Source organism: Cupressus sempervirens, chromosome 5 (genome assembly GCF_028749045.1).
Source record: "Cupressus sempervirens isolate cs-2001-9-10 chromosome 5, ASM2874904v1, whole genome shotgun sequence".
In the NCBI taxonomy this organism is placed as follows: domain Eukaryota; kingdom Viridiplantae; phylum Streptophyta; class Pinopsida; order Cupressales; family Cupressaceae; genus Cupressus; species Cupressus sempervirens.
In genome coordinates, this window is record NC_143122.1 from 1,014,818,808 (window position 1) to 1,014,830,935 (window position 12,128).

The 12,128-nt window shown below is 40.3% G+C and overlaps 1 protein-coding gene across 1 annotated transcript; it reads right to left on the reverse strand.

Annotated features, from left to right (window-relative positions):
• Positions 1–9,852: 9,852 nt before the first annotated feature.
• LOC149559383 (putative UPF0481 protein At3g02645) lies at positions 9,853–11,130 on the reverse strand. Its single transcript, XM_089831406.1, has one exon. The coding sequence runs from the start codon at positions 11,128–11,130 to the stop codon at positions 9,853–9,855; it is 1,278 nt and encodes a 425-aa protein (XP_089687532.1).
• Positions 11,131–12,128: the final 998 nt, after the last annotated feature.

Sequence of the window (12,128 nt, forward strand, 5' to 3'; positions counted from 1 at the left end):
CCTTGCATCTTTTCATTTGGAACATGAAGCTCTTCAATGGTTCCGTTGGTACATCAAGGCTAATGTAGGCCCAACATGGAGCGAATTGTGCACCCTCATTTTGGAGCGCTTTGGCCCTAGTTCCTTTGATGATTTCACAGGAGCACTCACTAAACTGCGTCAAACAGGCACTGTAAGAGAATACCAGACAGAGTTTAAAAAATTAGCTAATTACACAGAGGGCTTGTCTGATGAATTCTTCCGTAGTTGTTTTGTCAGTGGTCTGAAGGATGCACTTCGCTCAGAAGTCAAAATGTTTCGACCTACTACAATGATGGAAGCCCTTGGGTTGGCTAAGTTAGCGGAAGACAAGATTAGTGCTCTACAACGCTCCAGATCTAATTTTGTTCCATTCAGAAATACAGGTTCTCACAACCCTCCCGTCATACCAGCTCCCAGAACTACTTCGATCAAGCACTTGTCTGAAACAGAGATGCGAGTCAGGCGAGACAAAGGGCTTTGTTATAATTGTGATGAGAAATGGTCTCGGGGCCATAGATGTGTTCAGCAAAAGCTCTATCTCTTGGATGTGGATTCTCCACCGGAACTGGAAGAATATGTAGATGCTCAGGAAACAGTGGATGATGAGGTTGAGCCTCACCAGCCTGAACCTCCTTCACCAGAAGCTCCACCAGAGATATCTGTCCATGCTTTGGCAGGAGTCACTACTCCACAAACCATGCGGGTCCAGGGTTTCTTCAAGAAGATCCCTCTTACTATACTCATTGATTCTGGTAGCACTCATAACTTCATTGATCCACGAATAGCCAAACAGGCTGATTGCTTTATCCATCCCTGCTCTAGCTTTGAAGTCATGATTGCCAATGGGGGCACTTTACCTTGTAAAGGGAAATGTCGCAATGTGCGTCTCTCTATTGGAGATTATAACATGCGCTCTGACATGTTTGCCTTACCCTTAGGTGGCTGTGATGTGGTTTTGGGTGCCCAATGGTTACGCACTCTTGGCCCCATTCTCTGGGATTTTGCTGAACTTTGGATGCAGTTTTCAGCCGAGGGGCACCAACACACTTTGAAAGGCTTACAACCAGGGTCTCTCAGCATCATCAGTTCACACCGTATGGAAAAACTTCTTAAGAAGAATTCACATGGTGTCATCGCTCAGCTCCATTCCATTCAGATGCAGCCATCAGCAGTCTCTAGCACTCCTGCCGATCTCCAACACATTTTGGACAAGTATTCTGGTATATTTGTTGAACCTGTGGGATTACCTCCTTCTCGTCCAGAGGACCACCGTATTCAGCTCCTTCCTGGCAGTGTTCCGCCCAACATCAGGCCCTACCGCTACCCATTTCATCAGAAGACCGAAATCGAGATACTTGTCCGTGACTTACTGAAGCAAGGTATTATTCGCCCTAGTACCAGTTCCTTTTCTTCTCCAGTTCTGCTTGTTCGCAAAAAAGATGGGTCATGGCGACTCTGCATTGATTTCTGAGCACTTAATCATCTCACTATAAGGGACAAGTTTCCCATTCCAGTTGTTGATGAACTTCTTGATGAACTTCATGGGGCTCATTTTTTCTCCAAGTTAGATCTTCGTTCTGGGTATCATCAAATTCGGGTTAATGAGGAGGATATACCTAAAACTGCCTTCCGCACACATGATGGTCACTATGAATTTTTAGTCATGCCCTTTGGCCTCACGAATGCTCCTTCAACATTTCAGGCAGTGATGAATAACATATTTCGACCATACCTCCGGAAATTCATTCTGGTCTTCTTTGATGATATCCTCATATATAGCAAAACTTGGGCTGAGCATCTCCATCATCTGGAGCTTGTCTTGCAACTTCTCTCTGATCATCAACTCTGTGCAAAACTATCTAAATGTGTATTTGGCCAGGAGGAAGTGGAGTATCTCGGGCATATTGTTGCACACCATGGAGTGCGGGTGGATCCTACAAAAATAGATGCCATGAAAACTTGGCCGCATCCTAAAACTCTCAAGAGCCTTCGGGGTTTTTTGGGGTTGACTGGCTACTACCGCAAGTTTGTCAAAGATTATGGGAAAATTGCAGCACCATTGACAGCTCTGTTAAAAAAGGATGCCTTCTCCTGGACCCCTGTTGCTGAGACTGCATTTGAACAACTGAAACAGGCTATGTGCAGTACACCTGTTCTCGCGATGCCAGATTTTTCCAAACCCTTCACTATTGAGAGTGATGCTTGCGGAAATGGATTGGGTGTTGTTCTCCTGCAAGATGACCATCCTATTGCGTTCACTAGAAAAGCCCTCTCTGGTAAGAATCTAGCCCTCTCTACTTATGAAAAAGAAATGATGGCTATTTTGCATGCTGTACAGAAGTGGCGGCCATACCTCTTAGGGAGTCATTTTTGCATCAGAACCGATCACCAAAGTCTGAAATACTTCCTGGAACAACGGGTATCCTCTCCTACACAACAGAAATGGGTCAGCAAACTCATGGGGTATGATTATGAGATCACCTACAAGAAGGGTAAGGAGAATATTGTGGCAGATGCTCTTTCTCACACATTTGATAATCAAGCTTCCCTTTCCGCTATTTCTATGCCCATTCCCAATTGGTTAGCGTCTGTTCAGCAGGGCTATGACAGTGACTCTTCTTTATCTCAAATCATTCACCAGCTAGCCAATAATCCTTCTACTATACCACATTACTCTTGGGATGGTGCTTCTCTTCGATACAAGGGTCGGCTAGTGCTTCCTCAGAACCCAGCTCTACATCAGGCTATTTTTTATGAACTCCATGCTTCTCCTTCAGCAGGGCACTCAGGCTTCCTCAAAACTTATGAGCGAGCAAGGAGAAACTTCTTTTGGAAAGGGATGAAACAGACGATTCAACAGATGGTGGCTGAATGTGATACTTGCCAACGCCACAAGGGTGAAACGACCCTCCTTCCTGGCTTGCTCGAACCATTGCCCATCCCTACACGGATTTGGACTGATATTTCTATGGATTTCATTGAAGGGCTTCCTAAATCTGGTGGCAAGACAGTGATCTTGGTTGTGGTTGATCGTCTCTCGAAATATAGTCATTTTTGTGCCCTCAGCCACCCCTATACTGCCTCCTCTGTTGCACAAATCTTCATGGACCAGATATTTCGTCTTCATGGACTCCCTTCTTCCATTGTCTCTGATCGTGATGCAACTTTTACCAGTCATTTTTGGACTGAACTGTTTCAAAAAACTGGCACCAAACTGAAGATGAGTTCGGGCTATCACCCACAAACTGATGGTCAAACTGAAATTGTCAATAAATGCTTGGAAACTTATCTTCGTTGCTTCACTTCCAAACAGCAACATCAGTGGGCCAAGTGGCTCCCTTTAGCTGAATGGTGGTACAATACCTCTTACCACATTGCCTCTAAAATGACTCCATATGAAGCAGTCTATGGTCAGGCACCTCCAGTGCTCCTTCCCTACACTCCCAACAGCTCACCAGTCCAGGCAGTTGACATAGTTCTCCGCAGCAGGGATCAGATTCTTCGTACCTTACAGGATAATCTTCACATGGCCCGTAATCGGATGAAACAGCAAGCAGATCAACATCGTTCTGAGCGCTCATTTCAAGTTGGGGATATGGTTTTTCTTCGTCTACAGCCATACAAACAATCCTCCCTAAAGCTGAAAGGGCGTCATAAGCTGGCCCCAAAATTTTATGGGCCTTATAAGGTTCTGCAGAAGATTGGTTCAGTTGCTTATAAACTGGAACTTCCTCCTTCTTCCCGCATTCATCCAGTCTTTCATGTTTCTTGTCTAAAGAAAGTTCTGGGTACCACTGTCAGAGCACAAACTACTCTCCTTGAAATGGATACGGAAGGATCCATTATCCTGGAGCCGGTGGCAATCATTGACCAGCGCACTCGCCAGCTTCGCTCTCGCTCCATCTCTGAGGTCTTGATTCAGTGGCATGGCATGCAACCAGAGGATGCTACCTGGGAACCCCTTCTTCAGATTCGACAACAATTTCCACACCTTAAGCTTTGAGGACAAAGCTTTTTTCTAAGGGAGAGGGGATGTTAGGAACCTGTGTGTTCCTTCTGTTTATTTTGTTAGAGTAGTGTTGTTGGACGCATATGCTTTGTAAGTCATCCCGTGAGTATATTTTATTATCCCACATGCATAGGTAGTATTACTTTTCTAGATCGTACCCAGTATATAAGAATAGGTTGAGGCCCTTGATGGGCACGGACGAATTTATTGTATTGAGCTTGCTCAAAGGAGGTTACCCCCTCGAAGTGGCCTGCGATCAGTAGATTCATTCTGAGTTCTGCTATCACTTTGTATTCTGTTATTTCGAGCATTCTCACGATATTGCTATAAGGAGGTTCTTCACAAACTAATTCTCTTATAAAAGAAATAGTATTAGGATGGTACAATTGCCCAATCAAAATCTTTTAAATATTATTAATTTGTCAAAATATTAAATATTAGTTATCAGATAACCTTGAGTAAAATCACTAAAATCACCATTTTATGCTAGCTCTTCACTTAAAAACAATTATAACATCTACGCATAAAGATTTGGAAGATGAACTAAACTATCAATTTGGGAGAATATTTACTATAAATTCCATATATGTAAATGTATATGACAATCAACATGTTTCACAATTATCATTTATGATGTCATGTATAATAATTTTTAAAGATAGAATTAAATACTTATTTAAAAGTATAGAATTATCACACCATTATTATGTGTAGAATGATTTTCAAAATTGTTTGTTGCAAATATTTCTGTTAGCTAACTTTCTAAGTTAGAGCAATGTTTTTTGTTGGAATATATAGTTTTTTTTCAATTATTTTTTGGGTATGTGAAGGATCATAATACCAAGCTATGGTCATAAGTGGCAATGAAAAAAAGAAAATTGATGTTAGTCAACTTGAAATAAAAAGTTGAACACATTATCAACCTTACGGCAAAATATTTAAAGAATAGAATATGTAAGAAAATGAATGTAGTTTCTAAATAACTAGCCTTTTTTCTAAAAAATTAAATTAATCTAAGTAGTGAAAAATGTATTTGAATGTAGCAATACAAAAATTTTAAGAAAGGGATTAAAAAAATGTGTATGTCTAGCCATATTAATCATAATCAAATCATGATTTTTTTAACAATATTTAGATATACATAGTAGATCCTTGCCTAGATATGACACTTTTTTTTTTTGTAGTTTTTCCCAAGTAATTTTTAAAAAAAATTTAATAAAATTTTTTCATAATAAAAATAAATCTTGTGTCTGGCCACCTTAACTTTTCATGAACTTTATAAAATTGAATTTTAATTTTCTTATAGTATGTGAAACATAGAATGTAACACATATTTTGTATTGCAAAAAGGTTATATCATTTGAAAGTTACTACTATTTTTTGATCAATTTATCTATCATGACTTCAAAGGTAACTCAATTAGAAAATAAGTAATAATTACTTCTTGAACTTGAATTTGACAAAAATTATATCAATGGAAAGTTGATTATCTCCATAAGGAACCCTTTTTTGTTTCATTACCAGGTTAAAAAGGTCATTAGCTACTTAGACAAAGTTTGGAAAATAAAAAATAAGGAAAAAAAACAATTTGGGGTTAATCGTGTGCCTGTTGTCTCCCGAAGCCAAAACCAAAAGAAAATTCTTATCCTTGTGAGGTATTCAAACTAAATTGAGTATACGAAAAAAAGTGGGTATCTAATAATTATAAGATACTAGATTTGGAGAGTATAAAATATATGGATGTTTGTCAACAATTTTTTAAAAGAATTTCTCACCTCTCCTCGTCATCAGCATGGAAAAGGAAAATAGATCCAGGATAAGGAACCTCAGGGGACCCCTAAAGATGCTAACTAGAAACATGGTGAGGATTTTGTGGCTATTAAGAGGAGGAGTTTCAAGAAACTAGAGGAGAGGAAAGATATTAGTGAATGAAGATTAGGTAATCTGGCCAAGTTACCAATCAGTGTTATGCACTTCACGGTTTCGACTCTTCACCTTCAACATGTTGAGAAAGAAGACCTTATTGTTGCAATAGGGGTGAAAACCATAAGTTCTCTTTAGAGTTTCCTAGTGGATGATTGGTTGCGACTATTGTTAGAAAAACCAGAGCGAATTGAGAAGAATAAGGAGACATAGGTCTCCTTCTTGCTTTAGTTTTTTGTTATGTTTCTTAATTTGGCACTCAACTTGTTAGAATCTGATAAGATTAATAACCCAGAAAACTAGTGCAAAGAGTAAATATCTAAACTATGAATGCAAATGATACAAAATCAAAATAGCATCATAGAGTTAGTCTCCAAGAGAGTAATGCAAATGCTGGAAGCAAAATAGCATTAAGAGGATGCAAAAACAAGAGATACAAATACAAGCCAGGTAGCATGCTTATATAGGCTAGGAAGAGGGAGGAGGTGGCAACACCAACCAATGAGGAGCAACCATCTATCGGACTAAAGATAGCAAAGTATCTTCCCAAGGTAGCTAATGGATGCTCACATGTAGGAAGGTGACACCTCACAACCATTCACCTAATAAGACATGCTTTATTAACCTAAGCGAGATTATTAAAAGTGTAGGAAAAACCTAGCAAAATAGAAAAAATAAAAAACTACACTAACAACCCCCCATAAGCGAAGCTTAGGTGGATGTAGAAATGGGTCCCGGCAACGAGGCCATGTTAGGTACCCAAGTACAATGCAAGAAGATGCAACCTCTGAAAGTGGGGAAAGAGAGAAAACCACATGGGAAAAACCCTCCCCCAAAAAGAGGTAAGAACCTAGTGAAGAACTGAAGAAGTCTCCCACTAGGGAAAATGTCCCCTAAAATAGGAACAAGGAGTGATCATGAAGAAGCAGCATCACTGAAGCATGAAGAACCGCAAAACTCTGTCAAAATGCTAATCTGTATAACCTCCATGGAAATAGAAGGCACGAACCATCAACCAAAGGAACCTCCATGGAAATAGAAGGCACGAATCATCAACCAAAGAAGCATAGAACAACAATATAACCTCCCCTTAAGGTAGGTGAGGTGACAGGCAGCTGAAAAGATGGGCCAAAAATCTCCTACAACACAGGAGCCAAACTCATCGAGAGTGAGGTACAAACACAAATAAAGGCATGTGTCATCGACACTACATGAGGAATTAGAGAAAGAGGGCCTATAAGTGGAAAACAACTATCCCCCCCATGGCACTTTATATAATAGTGCGAGTACAACGAATCACAATGATGAAAAGGATCCCGAAACGCAAGAGTGGCACTTTATCTCAGTGCGTTGCATAAAGGTGCTTACAATGAATATCAACAATGATCAAAAAAAATATAAGGCTAAAACAACAGAAGGTAAAGCCCAAAACGAAGCAACTGAAGCAACAAAATCGATCTCCAGACCTGAAACAAACAGAATATCCACCAGAATGCTAAAATGCAAAAGACTGAATAAGATGTGTCTGGAACAAAAACCAACATCACTAGAAAGAGCACAGAAAGAGCTTTCCAGCAATATAAAGAAGTCCAAAATCGGAGATCAGAAGCTCAAGATACGCCTCCCAGAGTGCAAAATAGAACATCTAGCTTTGACTGCCATAATAGCCAATCAAACAGCATCAAAATTCAAAAAAACCTATACCAGTATCTCCGTCTTAGAACCAGCTTTCTTGCGCTTCTTTCGGATCGAAAAAATACCTCTGTATGCAAAAGTTATGGCCAAAAAATCGAAGGTAGGTCCAAAATGACCCTAGGAGAGGTGCAAGAAGGTGCTGATGCAGGATGATGTCATGCTGACGTCAGCAGAATAGAGAATTAAAATTGATGGCCCCTGGCCCGTCGCAGAAAAAAAGGATGCCATATGGCAGTACGGATGACGTGTGGCAGGGGCGACGTGGCAGGTCTACGTCGCAGTGTGCCACGTGGCACCCAGGCCACGTGTCACCCCTGCTGGCGTTGACTGTGCTGCAGACTGGACACGAGCGGAGGAGGAGCGAAAATCACCGGCGGAGGTCAGCGGGCGGAGGTGGCCTCAGAGCGGTGCCGGAGTGATCTGCGGGCGGTAGACGGGAGGTGGTCGGGGCCGAGCGGAGCCCGAGCGGTGTTGCCTACTGCGGCCGCTGCGGGCTGCGCGCAGGTGGCGCGGCGGTGGCCCCGCGGTGGCGCGCCCAAAAACAATTTTTTAAAAAATTTTCTGACCCTGCGTCCGTACGATCCGTATGGCAGACCTTGGAGGCTTCAAAAAATCCCCAAAATTGCCCTGTGTCCAAAAACGACAAGCTTTATATGAATCCTGACTGCAAATGGCGTTCCAGATCCAATGGTGATGTCCGTTTGGGCTAAAAGTGCTCCGAAAATTTGCTGATCCCCTGATTTGAAGAAAAATTGCATTCAAATCTGCGATTGCCAACGGAGAGGGGTATGGCTATAGCTTTGCATGCTCGATTCTGAAAAATATATAGCTTGCATGCAAAATCTAAAAGATACCCAGATGGTTTTTTGGGGCTGCGAACAAAACTCAGGAAGCGTTTTTCTTGCTGATGTACAGAAGATGTTGCTATAGTGTAAATCAGACGCCTTTAATAGTAAAAAACGGCTCCAAAAATTAAAAAACGACCCGAGCAACCAAAATATGATATGCAAATGTTGGATCAGCTTCTTAAGTCCATCAATGGCATGCTGGAACTTGTAAAACTGATTGAAAACTTCAAATATGCAAGTTGGTTGTCAGATTTGAGATTGAAACGCTAGAGGAAAACTGTTTTTGTTAAAACTTTTCTGATTCTCAGGATCATCCAAAGATGCAAGAGAAGAGCATACTTCATTTTTCAAAAAACTTACAATAAAATTTATTTGCCCCCTCCCCCTGAATCTCTCAAATAAGGAAACTAAAATCTACTCTTGCACATAGAAAAGCTCTGATACCATGTTAGAATCTGATAAGATTAATAACCCAGAAAACTAGTGCAAAGAGTAAATATCTAAACTATGAATGCAAATGATACAAAATCAAAATAGCATCATAGAGTTAGTCTCCAAGAGAGTAATGCAAATGCTGGAAGCAAAATAGCATTAAGAGGATGCAAAAACAAGAGATACAAATACAAGCCAAGTAGCATGCTTATATAGGCTAGGAAGAGGGAGGAGGTGGCAACACCAACCAATGAGGAGCAACCATCTATCGGACTAAAGATAGCAAAGTATCTTCCTAAGATAGCTAATGGATGTTCACATGTAGCAAGGTGACACCTCACAACCATTCACCTAATAAGACATGCTTTATTAACCTAAGCGAGATTATTAAAAGTGTAGGAAAAATCTAGCAAAATAGAAAAAATAAAAAACTACACTAACACAACCCATGTGGTTTTTGTATCATTTCCTATCTGCACAATCTATGTTCCTACACTTTATTGCCAACTATACGAGCTTTGCAATATTTTTATCTCCATTCTGCACCAAACCCGCAATCGAGACCTTGTGGAATGGGCCTTCTCTTGCATCGTAATTCTAAAACCCTTTTCTATCATTCTGCCACTGAACACATGGACCAATAAAAGATTGCCAAAAAGTTTGAATTAATATTTATAATTAATAAACATGCAACTTTAGTGATATAAAAAGTAAGGAAAAAGTAAGACAAGATAAATGGTTAGAAAGGCTGAATCTCTATTAGCTATAAAAATTCAGTTTAATAACTGTTTAAGCAACTGCCATATGCATGGCTGGAACTAAATAAGCCTCTCCACTTAACTACATGCAACAGCTAGTAGGAAACCAAACAAATTACGGCTTTAAAGCAGAACTCAGAATCTAGTCACAAATGATGCCTCGTCTTTAATTTGACCTTGGCCCACATTGTTTAAACGAGCAAAAGACCTGCACGACAGTCAGAAAGAGGACAAGAATCGCTCCGAAGCCTCCAACTACCATCCACGGTTTTGAACCATACGCTTCCCAGAATTCGTTACAAAGGCTTCTCAGAACAATAGAGCGCCGCGTCTTATAGCTGCTCAGATTTTCCCTCGTTTCTATGATGGATTTGCACTGTGGCCAGGAAATTGTGATGTTGGAGACGCTCAGCAATTGGGTGACCAGTTTAGTGGGCCAAAGGTTACCAATTATGACACCCTCCTTTCTCAACACATCTACTCCCTCGCTTGTTTGGCACAGCTCATGCAGGAACTGACAATAAGCAGTCATTCTTTTCTTCTTGAACCCCGGAGAACATATCTCCAGGGCAATTAAATTCCTTGTATACACCTCCGAGTCCACATCCAATTTCAGCCGCACCAGAGTCAGAGTTTTACCCTCGTATTTAACGTCGTCCACAGTTTTTCCATCGGCCTCGAATCTGATTCCTCCGTTCTTCAATTCAACTGCAGATGGAAAGTTCAGCCACCATTTCTTACGTTGTTTGACATTGTCAGAACTTTTCCCGTCTGCTCGTCCAGAACATACGCAGTGACCACCTTTTGAACCTGCAAAATACGAACAATAATAATGAACGTTAATTTTCACTAATTCCTTTTCAGTACTTTCGGTTGGCAGGGCCCCAAGGCAGGAGTCGTGATAGATGTCCAGAATGTGCTTCCGTTTCTTTGATGCGTCCTCTGCACAGAACTCGAAAGGCCGATAGCAGATTCTCTCGAACATTTTCCTCAGCAATCTGTCAAGTTTCTCTTGGGCGCTCTCTTGGGAATTAGCGTTCATCTCCATAGTAAGAACATCTTCCAAGACAAACAGCGGTATTTGATTGTCCAACTTGATCAAGTCCTTCATGATCTCCGCTTTAATCCAAGCATTCTCGGATACGGGCCCGAAGATTGGATGATGCTCTGGCAGAAACAAAAACTCATCTTGGAAGGATTCATCGTCTTCCAATCCGAAGAGGTCATTTGTGAAAAACTCGAGAATGAAACAAGCATCCTGAGCCAACATCAAATGGAGCACGTCACCCTTGAATGATGTTTCTCTATAGTAGCACCGCTTTATATCCTCTTCCCTCCTCCTGATTCTCTCAATCACTTGTTCGAATTCAACGTCCGATTTCTTGGTTCCATACTGAATTCTAAAAACCTCTGTACGTGCTGCATCGCCTTTGAATGTTTCCATTCCCATGAGCTACTCTTTCCCGAAATGGTTAGGGCCGATAGAAACAATCTGAGGCACATAGGAATGCTCATTTTCTTTCAGCAAGGCCGTGGATGTCCTGAATATGCACGGAGGCTTCTCATAGGACTTATTCTTCTGAGCCAGATACTCTTTGGCTTCTCTCATCCATTTATTCTCATCAAACTTCGACATTCTTTACAAGCTCATGAGATTATCTCACTGGAGAAGGAACATATCATGAAGTCAGAAATATATAATAATTACATGACCAGATTAAATTGTCCTTCGACTCTTCTATCCATTTTTCCTAGGGAGGGCATGTTCGAAGAGTCCAACAAAATATAAATTGAATCTATGGAACATGGGTAAATGCATATAACAGGTTAATATGAAAAATGCAATGGACTTCAATGAACTGACATTTCAACGCTTCTCTCGCATTTAGACTTTTGTTATGTGAAAGAGGACATTAGGTATCCATCAATTCTCCCATGACCATTCGTCCTGTCATTTATAAAAAGAAATATACGAGGTACAATTTAATAAATACAATTAGAAGAAAATGAATAGGAGAGGATTGACTCTGTGAAATTGAATTGCACTTTAAAACAAATATTAGCCGTCATTCACATGGTATTCACTTGGATCGATAATATACATATTTTTTAAAGAAAAGTATTTCGGTTGGGTATCTAAGATCTATTTTAAATTATTAGTAAATATTCATATGAAAACGTGGTTGGGAGAAAGTCAAATAGATTCAGTACTACTGAAAATAAACAAATAGATTATGGTCTGCTAAGAGTTATTAGTCAATGGAGGAAGGATGTCCGATCATCCCATTTATGTGAAGTCCAAGGCATCATTGTGACCAATCTAGAATCATTATCATCATTGGTTTTTTTCCCCATTAATCAAATATTTTATAGTGTTATACTAATGTTCTTATAATGGATTTCTACTTCATCAAATATAAATAATTTTGTTATTAGTATTTA

Excerpts from the sequence above, each read along its gene's own strand:
- LOC149559383 (XM_089831406.1), bottom strand. The coding sequence starts at position 11,130 with ATGGAAACATTCAAAGGCGATGCAGCACGTACAGAGGTTTTTAGAATT.